Genomic DNA, 21,383 nt, shown 5'->3' with positions numbered 1-21,383 from the left:
CAGCAAGTTCCCCACTGTCTAACTAGGAGATAAGGGTGTCAATCAGCGTGACTTCAGCAGTCCCACTGCATCTACATAGCAAGGCAAATGAAAAGCTACCTCTCTGTTATCACAACATTGACGAAAGTAACTAAATCCCTGGCAGGAGCAGTGAATGACCGCTCTGTGCTGGCGAAGAATGGCACCACGCACAAAAGGCAGGTAGGTAGCAACTACCTGCCTGTTAGTGTTTAGGCACATTTTTTTTATTTTTTTTTTAAGTTTCGGATATAACTTTTAACACAGGTATTTTGCATGTTTTGACCTTTGGCATCTCTATCTATCTATCTATCTATCTATCTAGCTAATATATTTATCTATCTATCTAATATATCCATCTATCTTTTAGCCACCTAGTAGTTATCTATACATCTAATAAATTGAATGGCTCTTTCACTTGTTTTTTTTAAGATTAGGAGAACCACACTTGGGTGAGGAGTTCTTTAGTGGCTTGCTATGGGGTCCTGCTTTTTCTTTTATACCTCTGGTAGTCATTATTTCAATGGGTAGTGTTCTCTTCTAAGACCCTCACCACTTAGGAAACCATTTCCTTATGGCTTTTTGGTAATATTCTCACAACTGAGAAGAGGTGAAAAGAAGGTGGCCCCCTCTGTTGAAGGCTTAGGGGTACTTTGCACACTACGACATCGCAGCTGCGATGTCAAATCGAAAGTGACACACATCCGGCGTCACTGTCGATATCGTAGTGCGTAAAGCGTTTTTGATACAATTAACAAGCGCAAAAGCGTCGTAATCGTATCATCGGTGTAGTGTCCGACATTTTCATAATTGCGTGGCAGCGACGGTACGATGTTGTTCCTCGTTCCCCTGTGGCAGCACACATCACTGTGTGAGAAGCCGCAGGAGCGAGGAACATCAGCTTACCTGCGTCACCGTGGCTCATGCCGGCTATGCGAAAGGACGGAGGTGGGCGGGATGTTTACGTCTCGCTCATCTCCACCCCTCCGCTTCTATTGGCCGCCTGCCGTGTGACATCGCTGTGACGCCACACGACCCGCCCCCTTAGGAAGGAGGCGGGTCGCCGGCCAGAGCGATGTTGCAGGGCAGGTGAGTGCATGTGAAGCTACCGTAGGGATAATGTTCGCTACAGCAGCGATCGCAAGATATCGCTGCTGCGACGGGGGCGGGTACTATCACGCTCGGCATCGCAAGCTTCGGCTTGCGATGTCGTAGTGTTCAAAGTACCCCTTAGGGACATACTATGATATGATTTATTTGGGTAGATCATGTATGCCACCCCAACTCCTATATGTGGCTAATATAGGAGGGGGGATTGCAGAAGATTGATGGGACCCTATTAAATATTTTGCACAGAGGTGTTACTCCAGCAATGCATATGGCATTATAGAATGGGTGACAGGACTTCTTTCAGTGATTTTGTGCCTGTTTCTCTGGGACCTCAGAGAAGGATCTATGTGACACATTCTGGAAAGTAGAGACAAGCCTTATATAAATTAATTGATTAGTGAATATTTAATGACTTGGGAAGAATGTACAACAATTCTAGGAAAATCAAAAGCCTTCTTCAAACAAATGTTTTGTTTCTTGCCTATGTGAACCTTACCTAAGGGGCACGTTCTTTGTATTACAATATGATTTCTGCGTCTATCATAATGCGTTTTCAGTTCTTCTTTCACATTGTTCGCCCATAGCCTTCTTCCCATTATCTAGACAGCTATATGGAGCTGCTAATTAAAGATCAAAAGTAACAATTTAATTATCCAGTGGAATGAATAACTCATTTAATTCACCTTGTCATGTTCACATTACTCTAGGAGTTGGTTTATTTATGCACATGTGAACTTAGCTTCTGAATTACACAGTTAATATATCACCTTTTCTCAGCAATTTGTTTCTCCATTATAAAACTAATTTCTTTCAAAGCACTAATGATTCATGCCAGCGCTGCACACCACACCTCTACGTTACTCATTTATTAACATTACTCTGATTCAGTTAAAAGTAAATTAACTTAAAATAACAATATTCTATTTACTCGGTAGAGACTTGACTTCCTATTACAATTCTGGATGTTGTAATCATTGAGACTTGAGAGCAGAGGAAAAAAGGTTTCATATCGTTTCTTGTTTCGCTAATATTAGTAGGCATGCTCGGCTGTTTTCCCCTAGATATAAATGCGTAAAGCTGTGAGAGTGCAGTCACATCAAAGTTCATTGTGGATATAAGCCAGGGATTCTAGAGTTAAAGGCAAAATATGACAAAAACAATTACCTATTGTTTAACCCCTTCACCAACAGGTGGATTTCCGTTTTTGTTTTTTTTTCATTATTTCCTCCACTTCTTATTTTTCTGGCAACGAGGGCTTGTGTTTTGCAGGAAGAATTCTACTTTAGAACTACACCATTCATTCTGCCCCATATAGTATTGGAAAAAAAGAAAAAAAAAAGTGTAAAGTTGCAAAAAAAGTGCAAATGCACAATTGTTTTTTGGGTTTTTAATTACCATGTTCACTATATAATGAAACTGACCTGATAATATGAGTCCCCAAGTTGGTACGAGTTCGTAGATACCCTAACCTACCGTATCCTCACCTATCCTTGTAGATTGTGAGCCCTCGCGGGCAGGGACCTCTATCCTCCTGTACCTGGATGTATCTCGTATTGTTTATGATTATTGTACTTGTCCCTATTATGTATACCCCTTTCACATGTAGAGCACCATGGAATTGATGGCGCTATAATAATAAATAATAATAATAATAGTTTTACTTTTATCTAAGTGGTGAAAAAAATTCCGAAATTTGTCAAAAAAAAAAATTGCATTTTTATCACCATTTTCCAAGACCCCTAGCATTCTCATTTTTCGGGATCTGGGGCTCAGTGATTGCTTATTTTTTGAGTCTTGAACTGACGTTTTTAATTATACTATTTTTGGGTAGATGTGATATTTTGATTGCCTGTTATTGCATTTTAATGCAATGCTGCGGAGACCCAAAAAAAGGTAATTCTGGCATTTTGTTTTTTTTATCGCTACGCCCTTTACCTATTTTACCTATTAGATTAATTGATTCTATATTTTGATAAATTGAACATTTCTGAATGCAGCAATACCAAATATATTGTATTTCTTTATTGATTTTATTGTTTTATTTTTAATGGCGCAAAAAGGGGGTGATTTGAACTTTTAGGATTTTTTTTCAGATTTTTAAAATCTTTTATTAACTTTTTATTGATCTTACTAGTCCCCTTAGGGGTCTTAAAGCCTGCACTGTCCAATTGCTTTTGTTGTTCAGAACCATCGCTCTTCTCAGTAACTCCTCGCTTCAAGTACTGGTGTAAAAAATGCTGGCACTTTTACAGAATTTGACAGTCACGTCCCACATTTAATGTCAGTATTCTAGAATAAAGCTGTGATAAAATGACCCCTTGGTATCAGGTTAAACTGAAGATTACAGTTTATCACTAGGAGTTTCAACATCAGGACCCCTTGTAGTCCTTTATTGTCCAGTGGCCTGAGTAATAAAAATTGACTGTCAATCAGTGCGGGGGACTCGGTTACAGCCATGGCAAATTATGCACCCAGCGGTGACTGAATCCGCACTGGCGCCACCTCTATGACTCAAAGCTGAATGCTGCCAGGAGGAATAAAGTTAATTTCCTCACAGCAGCAGGGCCCTAAGTGGGAACATCAGGCATGTTCAGAACATGATTAACCCGTTAGCTGCAAGGTAATAGCATTTTTTTTATATGACAGGTTCCCTTTTAGCATTAGAATATATACAGTACATTTTGTCCCACTGCTTTGCTCTGTTTTTTCCACCTTTTCATTTTAAGTATGATTGTGAACAATACAGTGAAATTACAACAGAGCTTTAACCATCAATTTCTAAAATGTGCCCCGTATTAGATATTAACTCACATTTCTGAACAATACCTTGTAGTAGACCTGTAATATGTATACTTTTGCATTATTAATTATACATTGTCCCACTAATGATACATTTCTGCTGTGCATAAAACAGAACATAAATTTCATTATAGTCAGAGATATAGTAACTGTACAATGTGTCATAAGATTAATTATTAATCTTTTCTGTGAACTTGTGGCTTGATTGGTTGCTTTCATATCTGTCATGGGTAAAGCAAAGATTAAGTTTTATTTGTATTGCAAAATTAATTTGTTTCTTGAACATGATTGATGATTTAGCGCACATACCTGGCACCAAGAAGTGCTTTCCTTTGTTTCGAGCAAACTAAATGTGATACGTGTGTGGGTTACATTATCAGATTGGGTGGAGTTGGCACATTACCATCGCAGGTTACAATCGAGCCTGCTTCATTTGGAGTCAGTTTGAGTATTAATCCACTCACCGGCCTCAGAAGACCACCTACGTCACAATGTTTTGTGGGGGCTATGTAAGTTACATCACCTTATTGATAACATGGGATTTACTTAGAGATCGAAGTATATTGGCGAAAAATATTGCCATGCTCTTTTTATCTTTTATATATATATATATATATATATATATATATATACCGTATATATATATATGTTGTCGTCTTTGAAGAAGAAAGTAATTTATTAGAGTGCTTGATATTTGGGGAATAAATGAAACAGTAGAAGTATGGCTTGTTCTGACTACCCTATTTTTGAGACTTTTTTTCCTCTACTGTATACATATTATCAAAATTGTAAATTGTATGTTTTAGTACCGAGTTACACATATTTAAAAAAAATAAAATATATATCTATATATATATATATCTATATATATATATAGCTATATATATATATATATGTTGTTAGAATGTTTTGTTTTTCCTTTTGGCTTTGTCCATTTTATCCTTTGATGTATGACCTTTGACTGATCCTTGACAAAATTCAAATGAATTAATTTATATATTGTAGATTGCTCGCTGTTAATCCTGTGACTGTTAAATACACTCATATGGAACATTTTACTTAAACCACACTATGTTTTTTTTTCTTTGTATTGAGGTTGGCTGTATACAGTGTTATAGGGCAATTTTATGATCCGACCCATTGATGTCCTCTATTGTGGATATTCCAATTTTTCACATATTTCACAGTGAGAAATATTTTAGTTAAAGACTGTTCACAAGGAAGTAATGAGGCAACTTTAGACAACACAGTACAATATAGTATACTGAGATCAAAAGCAGATATCGACAGCAAAGGGCCCCAGATTCAAGAAAAGGAAAGAGGACTCTTGTCTAATTTGTCATCAGAAGGGATTCTTTTATTTATGAGCAATTCCATTTTTCAACAATTAATGCTCATCCTAGAGAAATATACGGTAATAGTAAATTTGTACTGTATGTCTATAGCTGTAAAACAATAGAGCTCACTGCATGCACGGTAGATTTATAGAGATCTATCTGAAGTCAAAACCTTCCTAATGATGACTACAGCCAGCCAAAATGGTCTTTATGATTTTATGTATAGAAGTTGGGCATTGCAAGCTCTAACTCCTACGAAGATAATATATGAAATATACAAATCAAACTAAAAGATATTAGATAGGTATTTTTTAATCTGAAACACTACTGTATTTCAGAGAAAAACGTAATTAAAGAATAACCATTGTCTTAATTTTTTTTCATAAACCAATAGTACACATAGAATCATAGAATATTAGAGTTGGAATGGACCTCCTGGGTCATCTAGTGCAACCCCCTGCTCACAGCAGGATTCACTAAATCATCCCAGACAGATGTCCGTCCAAACTCTTTTTAAAGACTTCCATTGAAAGAGAACTCACAACCTCTTGTGGCAGCCTGTTCCGCTCATTGATCACCCTCACTGTCAAAAAATTATTTCTAATATCTAATCTGTGTCCCCTCCCCATCAGTTTCATCCCATTGCTTCTAGTCTTTCCTTGTGAAAATGAGCATAAAACTGATCCCTCTACAGTGTGACAGCGTTTAAGATATTTGTAGACAGCTATTAAGTCTCCTCTCAGTCTTCTCTTTTGCAAGCTAAACAATCCTAAATCCTGTAACTGTTCCTCATAGGACATGGTTTGCAGACCATTCATCATTCTGGTCACTCTTTCTGAACTTGCTCCAGTTTGTTGATGTCTTTTTTAAAATGTGGTGCCCAGAACTGGACACAATATTCCAGATGAGGTCTGACCAAAGAGGAGTAAAAGGGGATAATGAAAATAAAGTAACTTTGTAATATACAAGTGCATCTCAATAACTTAGAATATCATCAAAAAGTTAATTTATTTCTGTAATTCAATACAAAAACGCATATATACAGAGTCATTACAAACAGAGTGATCTATTTCAAGTGTTTATTTCTGTTAATGTTGATGATTATGGCTTACAGCCAATGAAAATCCAAAAATCATTATCTCAGAAAATTAGATTATATAGGAGCAACTGAAAAAATGATTTTAACCTTAGAAATCTTGGCCTACTTAAAAGTATGTACAGTAAATGCCTCAATACTTTGTCAGGGCTCCTTTTGCATGAATTACTGTATTAATGTGGCGTGGCATGGAGGCGCTCAGCCTGTGGCACTGCTGAGGTGTTATGGAAGCCCAGGTTGCTTTGATAGCAGCCTTTAGCTCATCTACATTGTTGGGTCTGGTGTCTCTCATCTTCCTCTTGAAAATACCCTATAGATTCTCTATGGGGTTTAGGTCAGGCGAGTTTGCTGGCCAATCAAGCACAGTGATACTTTGGTTATTAAACCAGGTATTGGTACTTTTGTCAGTGTGGACAGGTGCCAAGTCCTGTTGAAAAAATACATTTCCATCTCCAAAAACATTGTCGGCAGAGGGAAGCATGAAGTGCTTTAAAATTTCCTGGTAGATGGCTGTGCTGACTTTGGTCTTGATTAAACACAGTGGACCTACACCAGCAAATGACATGGCTCCCCAAACCATCACTGATTGTGGAAACTTCACACTAGACCTCAAGCAGCTTGGATTATGGCCTATCCACTCTTCCTCCAGACTCTGGGACGGCGATTTCCAAATGAAATGCAAAATTTTCTTTCATCTGCAAATAACACCTTGGATCACTGAGCAACAGTCCAGGTCTTTTTCTCCTTGGCCCAGGTAAGACGCTTCTGGCGTTGTCTATTGGTCATGAGTGGCTTGACTCAAGAAATGTGACAGTTGTAGCCCATCTCCTGGATATGTTTGTGTGTGGTCGCTCATGAAGCACTGACTCCAGCAGCAGTCCACTTCTTGTGAACCTCCCCCACATTTTTGAATGGCCTTTTCTTAACAATCCTACAAAGGCTGAGGTTATCCCGGGTGCTTGTGCACCTTTTCCTACCACACTTTTTTCTTCCACTAAACTTACTATTAATATGCTTGGATACAGCATTCTGTGAACTGCTAGCTTCTTTAGCAATGATCTTTTGTGGATTACCCTCCTTGTGGAGTGTGTCAATGACTGCCTTCTGAACATCTGTCAAGTCAGCAGTCTTCCCCATGATTGTGTAGACTACAGAACCAGAAAAAGGGCCAATTTTAAATGCTTAGGAAACCTTTTTCAGATGTTTTGTGGTAATTATTCTAATTTTCTGAGATAATGACTTTTGGGTTTTCATTGGCTGTAAGCCATAATCATCATTATCAGAAATTAACACTTGAAATAGATCTCTCTGTGTGTAATCACTCTATATAATATATGTGTTTCCTTTTATGTATTAAATTACTGAAATAAATTAACTTTTTGATGATATTGTAATTTATTGAGATGCACTTATATCTAACCAAACATATCTGCTTTTTTCTCTGCCAGAATTGATCAGTCATTATCAAAATTCTCAATTCTAAGGTAATAATCTGAATCCGGTGAAGACTTTCCATTATTGGGAGAGGAGATAGCAGCTGTTACTAGTGAGATTCTATGTAGCTAGAAGGAAGGGCGGAGATCTGTCTCTAGCTCCTCTTCCTGTAGCTCAATCCTCTGCTTCTAGTCCCTCCCTCTGCCTATAGCTCCTCCCATCATCATAGAATTTTATCAGTAACAACTGCCATCTCCTATCTCTGTATTGTGAAAGTCTTCACTGAATACAGATTTTATCTCAGAATTGAGGATTTTGTTAATGACTGATGAACTCTGGAGGGGAAAGAAGCAGATTTGTCTAATAAGATATATTACAAAGTTGCTTATTTGTATGTGTACTATTGATTTATGAAATAAAAATTAAAACAATGGTTATGCTTTAAAGTCAGCTGGGTTCCAGGTGGCTTCCCCATGTCCGCTGCCCTAGAGTATTCAAAAAACCCCGGCACACAGAATGGGAAAGGAGATATCCAGTCAATGGTTCTTTTTAATATGCTCGTGTTTTTTATTCAAGAAAATATTCATAACAGTCAGTGTGTAGCAAAAAAGGACGGTTATAGTCCGACGTTTCAGCTCATACAAGAGCTTTCACCAGGGACATGAAATACCGTAATGTATAGAGGAAAAGTCCTGTACACACAAGGAGAACTGAAGATAGGGCAAAGTTGTAGGAGAATTGTAAGGAGTATTTTAAGGCTCCTGATAAAGTCCGTAGTTCCGGATGAACAAGGGGGTAGAGAGCAGTATAATGGCTGTGCTTATCTGATGTACTGGGGCTCACATGTGAGAAATACAGATAATGCTGAGCTCAAAATATGCTGATACAATATATCATGTAAAGGAACTACATCAAAAGGAGTCTGGGGATTACAATCTGTAACCAGATAATGGAGGTAGCTGCCTCATAGAACATGGGAGAGGCTATTAGTTAAAATGTTGTTGTAACCAGGAGGTGGCCTGGATTGCCTATCGCAGCATGTGGTTGAAGAGTGGTGAGGGAGCCCTCATGATATATTGTATCAGCATATTTTGAGCTCATCATTATCTGTATTTCTCACATGTGAGCCCCAGTACATCAGATAAGCACAGCCATTATACTGCTCTCTACCCCCTTGTTCATCCGGAACTACGGACTTTATCAGGAGCCTTAAAATACTCCTTACAATTCTCCTACAACTTTGCCCTATCTTCAGTTCTCCTTGTGTGTACAGGACTTTTCCTCTATACATTACGGTATTTCATGTCCCTGGTGAAAGCTCTTGTATGAGCTGAAACGTCGGACTATAACCGTCCTTTTTTGCTACACACTGACTGTTATGAATATTTTCTTGAATAAAAAACACGAGCATATTAAAAAGAACCATTGACTGGATATCTCCTTTCCCATTCTGTGTGCCAGGGTTTTTTGAATATTTTGGACATTATCTTTCTCCCGTGCACCAGAGCCTTGGGCAGTGGAGCGCAGCTTATCACCATTTACTACGCTGCCCTAGAGTGACATGTCTCTCCATATACACGCAGGGAAGGAGAGACCTGTGAATCAAAGGGAGCAGGCGGGGGGGAGCCACCTGAGACTCACCTGTCCAACTAGTCTTCCTTACGGTTCGGTCCCCAGCAGCTATTAAAGTATATTTTTCTCTGAAACATTGCAGTGATTCATAGTGAGGCATATATGGCTGAAATCATGCAACTAGTGTCAGATGCATGACGCCCGTGGATCATGCAGAATATATCAGCTGTGATACACGGATATCTAAATTCCACCTTATAGAGAATCCGGCCCTGCTTCTATCCATTCTTAGCGAGATCTCTTCTATCCTAAATAAAAGGCTTAGTAGCCAAATTTACTTTATATGTTATTACCATACATGTTATAAATGCTGCTAGAAAAGCAAACATTGTTCCCTGCAAAGTCTACAAGCTAATCATGTGTACAGTCTACAGGGATTTCTTATCAGGAGCTGCAGTATTTTCCACATTGTGTATTTTTTGTCCTTGCCTCAATATTGTAATTAAAAGCTGTGATGTAAAACGGGCTACTTAATTTCAGGCTTCTGTGCACACAAATTGTATGTAGGTTCATCCAAATACTGGGCTGTGTTGGAGGATTTTGGAAAATAACAAAAATGGTATTTTAGGGATTGCTTTTCAGGAAAGGTAAGTAGTAAGAATTGAGGAAAGAAATATATTTTACAACCCTTAGTCAGCCATATCACCAGCAGTAATGGGCTTGGTCACCAACAAAAGTTGACTTTGTGATAAGCGTCTTCTGCAAATAAATCTCATACTGGGACATTCATTGTGCTTTATTATATGCTACGTAACATCTACCTATTCACTATTTTCTCTAAATGTCATATGAATGTGACTCTGCTAATGTTAGAAAAATACGTCACACTAAATATCTTGAAGGCAGTTATTTTGTGCTATTTTTGCCTTAAAAGTAAAGAAGGTCGACACAAGTATGAATAAGTGAACAGATATTGGATTTAACATTACAGATATAACAGCTGCCAATGTATTGGTCACTCATAACGGTATACTATTTAGAGCAGGGGGATACAAACTGCGGCTCATGTTACCCACTTCACCATTCTATGTAGCCCCCTTACAATCTGGTCATAGAAATGCTTGCCTGTGTGTGGCCCTTTGCTTGTAGTTTCCTTATCTTTTAACCTAGAGGTGTCAAACTCATTTTCATGAAAGGCCCCATCAGCATTATGGTTGCCTTCACATGTCCGTTTGTAATTGTAAAGGCTCATGCCGATCTCAATGCAAAATAGTATGAGCATGGATTGCAATACACAAACGAGGTAGGGGCTATAACAGAGCTGTCCTTGGAGAGAAGGGCTATGTAAAAGCTGTCCTTGGGTAGAAAGTCTATACAACAGCTGTCCCTAGGCAGTAGGGCTATACGACAGCTGTCCTGGTGTAGTAAAACCATGCAACAGCTGTTTTTGGGTAATAGGCCTGGGGTATTTCCTGGGTTGTAGGGCTAAGAGTGCTGTCCCTGGGATTTAAATCCCACCATAAGCTTCCCTACAAGCATTGCACACACCTCATATCCTACTACATGTATCCCCCCAACCCCAAAATCCCACAGAGATGTTCATCCAACTCCCACCATAGGAATCCCCACAGCATTATAGACCCCCAAAATCCAACTGTAGGAATACCTACAGCATTATTCACTGAAAAGAATCCTATCACAGTAATCTTTCAGTGTCGTACAACGCTCAAAATCCTACAACAGGCACCCTCCAGAAACACCATCTAAAATCTCACCAAAAGTATTCCCCTCACATTGCACACACTCCAAATCCCAAAACAGGTATCTAAAGACACAAAAGTCCATTATAGACATACCCCGAGCATTATAAACATACAAAATCCAACCATAGGCATGCCCCAGCATCGTAAACACCCAAAAATCCCTTGACACGCCTCCCTCAAACATCACCCACCTAACAAAAAGACATCTCACCACAGGAGTCCTGCCAGCATTGTATAACTTCCAAATCCCACCATAGGCATCCTCTCAGCATTGTACACCCCAAAAACCCATTATAGGTGCCCCCTCAGCATTATAGACCCCGAAATCCTACATAGGTATTCCCGTGGCATTATAGACCCCCTAAACCTCACCACAGGCATACCCACAGCAGTATAGACCCCCAAAATCCACAACCCTCAATATATATATATATATATATATATACATATATATATATATATGTATATATATATATATATATATTTGTTACTCCTAAGTCCCAGCCATTCTATTCCGGGCAGCCAGAGGTGACGCCAACAACATGTGACAAAATAATGTCACACCTACCATCAGCCAATACATTGTAGCTAGCATCTAATGGTTGTACTGCACATGGCAAGCTCTTTAGCTCATGTGTCATATACAGTAAACTGTCAAAAAAATTAAAATATAATCATGGACAGTGTTTGTTTCTGCCTGATGGACTAGGAGGCAAAGAGGCAAAGAAAAGCACCCAGCTTTTATTGACAACTCAGGTCAAGGGTCGCATAAAATAATGTGGCAAGCCGGATTTGGCCTGCAGGTCTTTATTTTGACACCCCTGCTTTAACCTCTCAAGAAAGATTTATACAAGTTGACAACTTCAGTTGAGGCTCTTTACATTGTAGTTTATGCAATATATATTGGCAATGGGGAGAGCCACATTTACACATGACCTTCCCCTCTCTTATGTTTTAACTGGGGGTAGAGGGAACCACCCCCATTATTCCTATAGGTGCAGATACCACTTTTTTGATTACTATCCATCAGCTATATATTTTTGAAATGATGAAAATTTCTCAGATAATAATGTCCCTGCAAATTTTATTGTGGCAGTTGGTAGTTATTAGTGATGAGCGAGTACTACCATGAGCTCAAGTGCTCCAGCAGTAGTCCCCCATCATGTTCACATGCCATCTACCTTGGTATTGTCATTCCATCCTCTTAATATCCTGTTGAAATCTTTCTCCTTGCTCTTTACTAACAGCACCAAGGTTTTCAGGAAAATATTCCAAAAGGGAGTGTATAAAATGTAACTTCAAATTCATCAGAAAACCCAAGGCTCTGAAACATTTCAGCACGTTCTCCATGATGAACTTAAATTTTGGAGCTTTGTTGTTATCTAGAAATTTATTCATAACTTCTTTAAAAGAATCCCAAGCCCTTTTCTCAACAGGTTTTATTTGTTTCAAACACATTGTCCATCATACATTTCTGAATATCCAGACCCACAAAAATGCCTTCCTTTAGTTTATCTTTGGACAGTCCCTGAAGCTTGGTAGACAAGTACTTAAAAGTCTCTCTGCCTTTCGGTAGAGCATTCACAAAATGCTTCATCAGTCCAAGCTTAATGTGTAGTGGTGGCAGGAGAACTTTAGTGGGATCATCTAATCTTTCCGCAATTATGTTCTTAAGTCCAGGTTATAAAGACGTTCTCATTGACCAACTTTTTTGGCTCCAGGGATGAGTCCTACCCCAGCTGTCCGATTCACACAAAAAACATGAGTAATTTGAGTATCCTCTATAGTGCCCAAGAAATAACAAGAGAGCTATCTGATTACCATATATTGACCATCCTAGATCTTCATAGTTAAGTTTCTTGAGAATAAAATCTGAATTCTCATAGCTTTCCTTCAACTGCACAGAATGCTCTACAGGCAGTGAAGCATACTTGCTGCCATTGTGCAGTAGCAAAGTTTTCAGCCATTTTTGTATGACTCAGTAAAGAGTCTCCACTCGCTCACATTGTACTCAAGTGTAATCTGACCTGTGGTGCATTTCAAATCCGCCACATGTCCGTATCTCTTCTCTTGCGGGTATGCTTAGTTTAATGTGCAGCTTTTTCGTGATTGTATCATCAAAGTTTTCAAAGCCAAATACCAGTAAACATAAAAAACAAAGCAAGTTTGTTTAAGAAATGGCACACTAAGGCTATGTGTCCACGGGATAATGTAGCTGCGGATTTTTCTGCATCAAAATCCGCAGCTTTCCCGCAAAATCCGCACCTTTTCAAAGGTGCGGATTTGCCGCGGATTTACCGCGGAATTGCCGCGGATTTGATGCGGATTTTGGTGCGGATTTTTTTTTTTCTTTCCCAATTTTAAAGTCAAAATCTGGATGAAAATCTGCAACAATAATTGACATGTTGCAGATTTTTCCGGACCAAAATCCGCACGAAATCCGCTGCGGAAAAATCCACAGTGTGGGCACAGCATTTCAAAAATGCCATAGAAATGGCTGGGAAGTACCTGTGCTGCAGATTTTCGGGAAATCCGCGGCTTTTCCGCAAGAAATCCGCGGCAAAATCCGCGCATTTTCCGCAGCGTTGGCACATAGCCTAACAAGAAACAAAAAAACAGTGCCAAAATTTCAATAAAAACGTGTGTAAAAAATGCACATGAAAATGTAATGTAAAAAAAAGTTGTCAAGATCCAAATGAATGTAGGAAACCTAATTTACATAAAAGGTGTAGAAATGCTGCAAACATTAAGCAACATCAGAAACTCATCAAAAGCTCATTGTGGGAACAGAGCCTAAAATGGATCAGAATAATGAATGCTGCAATTTTTTTCCACTTGTCCCAAAATTTCCTAATATGCACTTGCACATGGGTTAATATCAGTCAGTGTCCTGTATGTGTACTATCCATTGCACACATGGACATCACACTCTCGTCTGAACAAGCCCTTACACTGCCCATCCAGCTTTCTTCGTATACTATTCATGGCTTACTCTTGAAGTAATCTGTATTCAAGCAGCGTACATACAGCGCAGGATAATGTATGTAATAGCATAGCCTATGCACAGAACATATTGTCATATCGCTTTAATTATTTTATTGTGTAGAACGGGATTATAATGGAATAACTGTTCAATGTCACAATGCAAGTTATTTACTAATATGGAGGTAAATGTGACAATACAATTACCTTTCTCAGAATGCCGGAATTAACCGTGATTGGTATAATATAGTTTACGCAATAGAGGCAAATGTCGCTTTGGCTGCTATGCTCCACTGCACTTTTGTATTTGCACTTTTAAAATGTTTTCCATTATTCTAGTAAATTGCATGTACACCTATCTTTGGCTTTTACACTCCTGTGTGTTTTGTGTAAAGGTCAGTAATCAGTAAAATAATGGATACTGGTCAGACCATCTGTCATCCTACAAATAAAGAGACAACATGGTATATAGAGTAATACAGTGAAGGATTGGCAAATGTTTAGGATTGTGAACTCACTTATGTTAAATGGTTTGAATACTTTTTCTTAATTTTGACAAATGCGTTGGGGATATGCTTTTGTGGCAGTCATTAGCGTAGAAATATTACACGTTCTTCTGCGGCCCTTGTTAATTCAGTCTTTCTCACAGACTGCACTGATCTCCTTTTCTCAAAATGTCTAATGATGGAGGATATGACCAGGGCACCAGGAGTGAAAACTTCCAATTAGGTTGGGACAAGGGACTGGTGAATGGAGTAGTGTCTGCAACAACATGGACATATCTGTAAATTTGAAAATCTGCTCCATGCTTCTTTGAAAGGAACACATTTTTTTCTGGTGTATGCAAATGGGGTTTCTGAAAAATCCATTGACATGTACTGTAAATTGTTGGAGATTTTCAATGTAAAATCTGTCTAAAAGTCTGTGACAAACCTGTAACAATCTGAACAAATTAATTACCATACTTTTTGGATTATAAGATATTTTGGAAGAAAATGAAGAGTGCATCTTATAATGCGACTGCAGCTTACCGGGAGGTGGAGAATGGACGCTGTGCTGGCTGTGGGGTACTATGCTGATTGTGTGGTGCTGTGCTGGCTGCGGTGGCTGTGCTGGCAGTGCTGGGGGCTGTGCTGGCTGCAGTGGGGGCTGTGCTGGCTGAGGTGGGGGCTATGTGGTGCAGGGCGATGCGGTGGGAGAAATGCTGTGTCAGCGGTGCGGGTTTCAAATAATGGTGCCCGGAGTCGGCCCATGCGCAGATAGAGCTCTTGGCTCAAGAACTCATGTGTGCATACACCGCCTCCGGCCCATTGATCTCCCAGTAGCGGACTTAAGAAAAATGGCGCCCGGAGGTGGCGCATGTGCAGATAAGATCTCGGCTTGTCATTGGGCCGAAAGCTCAATCTGTGTACGCGCCGACTACGAGCGCCATTTCTTTAAAGCCCGCACTGCCGATAGAGCATCTGTGACACCCGCCGCTCCGCTCTGCTCCACAGGCACCCGCAGACTGCACAGCTTCCACCACAGCGCCTGCAGCATCACCCTACTCTAGCACCGTCCCTGCTTCCTGTGACCCCGCTCCACCACCGCTGCTGCCCCCCCTCCGGTAAAACACCACCGGAGTATAAGACGGACCCCCTTTTTTGATGATTACACCATGAATTTTCCAGTAGGAAAATCTGATGTGTATATGTCGAAGAATTGAGTAGAAACCCAAAGCTGTTCCTTGGATTTCAGCTAAGGAAAAAGAGCCTAACTAAGAGCCTAAATCAGCAGCCTAACCTGCATTGGGTTCGCAAACTGATTAACCAACTTATTGTCTCTACCTGTGATAGTTCCACACGGAAACCTCTCATACAGAAAATAATGAGGACAGTTTTGTGCATGGGTTTCACACAGACTTTGGGGGAAATCCACAAAAAAATGTTCACCATGCCCTAAAACATGTCTCTGCCAAATGCACTTTCTACATCTTTCAAATCAGCTAATTCACTTTAGATTTTGGATTTGTCTTAAGATTCCAAGTACATTCACAACCTGTTCAAGATTAGTGATTAATCAACATGTGTGTGTCTGTGAGTGTGTCTGTGAGTGAGTGTGCGCGCGCATGTGTCCGTACACACACACATACACACAACTCATGCAATCCACACAGAAATCAAACCATAGATGTCCATGAATTTAGTGATGTGTAATTATAAGAAATGACACAGAGAAATAGTATTGAACAAATACACTGAAATACTGAAATGTATTTAATACTTCGTACATAAGATTGTATTGGTGATGACAGCATCAAAATGACTCCTGTATAGAGAAACTAGTCACATGCATTGCTCAGGTGTGATTTTAGGCCATTCTTCCACACACTCTTCAAATCCTGAACGTTCCATGGTCTTCTATGAACTTTTAGCGTTAGTTCCAGCCATAAATGTTTTATTGGCTCCAGTTTAGAAGAGTTGCTGTGCCATTATAGCATCTTTATATTCTTTCTCTGAAACTAATAGTGAGGTTCCTTGGCTGTGTGTTTGAGATTGTTGCATTGCTGAAATATCCACCCTCCTTACATTTTCATCATCCAGGCAGATGGAAGCAGATTTTTATCGAGAATGTCTTGGTACATTTGTCTGTTCATCCATTCTTTAATTAATTGAATTTTACCAGTTCTATTGTATTCCTACCTCCAAACTTTACTGTTGGTATGATGTTTTTGGGGTGATATGCAGTGCCTTTCGGTATCTAAAAATGGGGTATATTATGGCATCCAAGCACTTAAATTTTGGCCTCATCTGACAAGACTTTATTCTCCCAGTATTTAACAGTCTTGTCTAAATGTAGTTGCGCAATCTTTAACGCATTTTAACATATCAATAGTACCTTTAGAAATTTACCGAGAAAATTTTGATGTGTTCAATGCTTATTTCACTCAATATATAGTTAAAGCAAGTAGTGTACATATGTACACTAGCTAAAAGTACACATTTATGCATGTTTGTAATTATTTATATTTGCCAAATGCCAGAATAATGAGAGAGAGAATGATTTAAGATATTTTTATTACTTTCTGCAAAGTCAAAAAGTTTACATACATTTCATTAGTATTTGATTTGTACCATTGCCCTTTCCTTAGGGCAGAGTAACACTTGCATGTGACTCGCATGAGCCTCGCATCGCATCACTCAGCATGGCCGCACACTCTCCTGACAGGAGCGGGTCAGCTGCATGTATTTATTTGCAGCTGACCTGCTCATGTCTGGAGAGTGGTAGGACATTCCGGTTGATACGATGCGAGACTCGCGCAAGTCATGCACGAGTCACTTGCAAGTATGACTCCGACTTAAACTGTATTAATTGGGTCAAACGTTTTGGATATCCTTCCACAAGCTTCTCACAATTGTTAGTAGAAATTTAGGCCCATTCCTCCTGACAGACCTGGTGTAACTTAGCCATATTTGTAGTTTGTCTTGCTTGCACCTGCCTTTTCAGCGTTTCCTTTACATTTTCAATAGGATTGAGATCAGGGCTTGATGATGACCACACAAAAACATTGACTTTGTTGTCCTTAAGCCACTTTGTTTGGCAGTATGCTTTGGGTTGTTGTCCATTTGGAAGACCCACTTCTACCCAAGCTTTAAGTTACTGGCTGATGTCCTGAGATGCTGCTTCAGTATTGCCACATAATCTTCTTTTCTCACGATGCCACCTATTTTGTGAAGAGCATCAGTCCCTCCTCCAGCAAAACAACCCCACAAAATGATGCTGCCACTCCCGTGGGATGGTGTTCTTAAGCTTCAAAGCTTTTCTCTTTTTCCTCCAAACATAATGATGGTCATTGTGGCCAAAGAGTTCAATTAAAGTTTCGTCAGACCACAGAACATGTCGCCAAAAATGAAGGTCTTTTTCATGTGTGCATTTGCAAACATTAATCTGGCTTTTTTATGTTTCTTTTGGAGTAATGGCTTCTTCCTGACAGAGTAGCCTTTCAGTTCATGTTGACACAGTACTCGTTTCACTGTGGATAATGACACAATCTTACCAGCTTACGTCAGCATCTTCACAAGGTCTTTTGATTTTGTTCTTGGGTTGATATGCACATGTCTGTCTCAATGTGTCTCTGTATCAGTCTCTCTGTCTCTGTGTTTGTCTGTTTGTGTATCTCTGTCTCTGTGTGATTCTGTCTCTGTGTCAGTCTCTGTATGTCGCTGTGTGTCCGTATGTATGTCTGTGTCTCTGTCTTTGTGTGTATCTGTCTCTGTATCAGTCTCCGTGTATGTCTCTGTCTCTGTGTGTCTGTGTGAGTCTCTGTGTGTCTGTTTCTGTGTGTGTCTCTTCTGTATTTCTCTGTCTTTGTGTCTCTGTCTCTGTGTGTCTGTGTCTCTGTGTCTTTCTCTGTGTGTCTCTGTCTCTGTGTGTCTCTGTCTCTACTGAAATATTAACTGACACACAAGCTATCTTATACTAAGAATATTCTTTGTTGCATTATTAATGACCTGTAGCTTTCTGCTCCATTGACTTTAATGTAAGCAGGTTTTTTGGCAAATAATTGTAAAGCACGGGGTTAAACTTTCCCCTCAAAACATAGCCTATGACATTCCCTGAGTCAAATGAGGTGGCTGTGCAAACTTTTGTGATAGTAAATGCAACGGTGTGGATTCCTTCAGTGGACACACACACACACATACACACATATATACATACACACACGTACACTCAGCTTTATATAATATGTATACTGTTTTTATATATATATATATATATATATATATACACAGTGCCCTGAAAAAGTACTCCCCCTTGTCTTTTTACATATTTTGTTACATTACAACTTGTATTTAAATAGTTTTGTAATCAGATTTGTGTGTGATGCATTAGCACTAAAGCCCACTTTACACGCTGTGATATGATTACCGATATCACTGGTGTGCATACCCGCCCCCGTCGGTTGAGCGTCACGGGCAAATCGCTGCCCGTGGTGCACTACATTGCTTACACCCGTCACACGGACTTACCTTCCCTGCGACGTCACTGTCACTGGCAATCCGCCTCCTTTCTAAGGGGGCGGTTCGTGCGGCGTCACAGCGACGTCACACAGCAGCCGTCCAATAGCATAAGAGGGGCGGAGATGAGCGGCCAGAACATGCCGCCCACCTCCTTCCTTCCTCATTGCCGGTGGACGCAGGTAAGGAGATTTTCGTCATTCCTGCGGTGTCACACATAGCGATGTGTGATGCCACAGAAACGAGGAACAACCTGCGGCATGCCCCACCAACGATATTATGAAAAGGAGCAACGTGTCAACAATCAACGATTTTTGACGCTCCTTGGTGTCACACGCTGCGATGTCGCTAATGACGTCAGATGTGCGTCACTAACGACGTGACCCCGACGATATATTGTTAGTGATGTTGCAGTGTGTAAAGCACCCTTAAGTGTTTCTTTGTCAGTATATACACAAATTTTCTGAAAGGCCAGAGAGGCTGTAACACAATTAAGCAAGAAGAAACACTAACCAAACAATAACATAAAAACCAAGGACATCTACAAACAAGTCAACGTTGTTGAAAAGTACAAGTCAGGTTTGAGATTTAAAAAATATCCCAATCTCTGATGATCCCCTGGAGCAACATCAAATCAATTGTCATCAAATATAAAGAACATGGTACCCCAATAAACCTGCCAAGAAATGTTCGCCCAACAAAACTCTAGAAAAATCCAGTATTAAAATGTATATGTTTATTAGATATGCATTAAGGGTATGTGCGCACGTTGCCTTTTTGTGGCAGAACTTTGGTCAAAAACTCAGCTTTTCAAAGAAGCAACATGTCAATTGTTTTTGCCATTTGGGTTTTGCACTGCAAAGCTGAGTTTTTGACCAAAGTTCTGCCACAAAAAGGCAGCATTTTGAACAACATAGTGTGAACAAGAAACCCAAATTCCCATAGACTTTGCTTGAATAGAAGAACACATCCATTTTGGCATTAAACAGCGCAGAAGAAAAAGCAGCAAAAAAGCAGGTAAAAAGCAGGTAAAAAGCAACGTGCGCACATACCCTAACTCATTTATGACCTTGCATGTACCTGAACGTCCAAAGCCATGTATGTTCCTTTAAAACAGGTTCATATTTTACCCTAAACATGTCGGTAGATCTGATCAGCTGACATGCAGCTAACAGGCAAGGGTGGATCTAAAACCACCAGCACCAGTTAACTAGTTAGATCGCGCTGTCAAAATCTGACAGAGTGATCTAAGAAGCACGCCATTCCCCACTGCCATCTACGGCCCCGTGACGTGATCAGGGGATGTCAATGGGGTGTCATGACAGCGAGGGGTCAGCTGATGACCCTTCCATCTGACATGATGAAGTTTCTGTGAATGTCGGCAGAGTGCCAGCATTCACAGATTATCAGCATTTTTGCTATTCAGAGGGATGCTGAAGCATTGCTCTGAACAGCAGAAGCGATTGGACAGTGAAGGCTTCAGATCCCCTAAGGGGACTAATAAAATCAATAAAAAGTGTAACAAAAAGTTTTTAAAATGTTAAAAAATAAAAAAACATAAAAGTTCAAATCACCCTCCTTTGCCCCATTGAAAATAAAACTATTAATGAAAAAAGAAATACACATATGTGGTATCAACGAGTTCAGAAATGAACAATCTATCAAAATATAAAATCAAATAATGTGATTGGTTCACGGGTGTAGCAAGCGAAAATAATCAAAATGCTAAACTTCTGTTTTTTTAGTTGCCATAATATTGCAATAAAATGCAACAAGAGGCAATCAGAACATCACATCTACCTAACAATGGTATAATTAAAAATTTCAGCTCAAGAAGGAAAAAAAATAAGCCATCTCTGAGACACATATCCTAAAAATTGGGAATGTTACGGGTCTCGGAAAATTTCAACAAAAGGACAATTTAAGCATACCACCTCAAATAAAATCTTGCTACAGAGCTATAGTCCAACACACATCTCAATGTCTGCTTCACTATGTATTTTCTTTTTTTTATATTATATCCCATTGTTCGACAGTGTAATTATTTATATTTTGACAATTCAGCAGGTCCAGGGGACTGTATTCCCAAACCCCAACTGTGACCCCATGATAGACGCACAACTGATTGGAGGGGCTCTTCAAGGATTTGGTCTGTATTCTATAGTAATTATGAAATATATATTTGTATGTTTCATGTACCATATAGAAATACAATGGAACCTTGGATTACGAGCATAATTGGTTCCGGGAGTGTGCTCTTAAACTAAGTTATTCT

The 21,383-nt window shown here is 39.5% G+C and overlaps 1 protein-coding gene across 2 annotated transcripts in view; it reads left to right on the top strand.

Annotated features, from left to right (window-relative positions):
* Positions 1–4,354: 4,354 nt before the first annotated feature.
* Positions 4,355–21,383, top strand: part of ANXA10 (annexin A10) — a 128,903-nt gene continuing 111,874 nt past the window's right edge. Inside the window, exons 1-2 of one of the 2 annotated variants that reach the window (XM_075335112.1) lie at positions 4,355–4,436; positions 21,173–21,257. In XM_075335112.1, the coding sequence (XP_075191227.1) occupies positions 4,419–4,436; positions 21,173–21,257 (103 nt within the window). In that variant the 5' untranslated portion in view covers positions 4,355–4,418. The remainder of the gene's footprint in view (positions 4,437–21,172; positions 21,258–21,383) is intronic. The other variant, XM_075335120.1, reaches the window with a different exon arrangement.

The sequence above is a fragment of the Anomaloglossus baeobatrachus genome, chromosome 1 (genome assembly GCF_048569485.1).
Source record: "Anomaloglossus baeobatrachus isolate aAnoBae1 chromosome 1, aAnoBae1.hap1, whole genome shotgun sequence".
In the NCBI taxonomy this organism is placed as follows: Eukaryota; Metazoa; Chordata; class Amphibia; order Anura; family Aromobatidae; genus Anomaloglossus; species Anomaloglossus baeobatrachus.
Note: the sequence above shows the minus strand (reverse complement) of the source record. Positions and strands in the feature narration are given on the sequence as shown.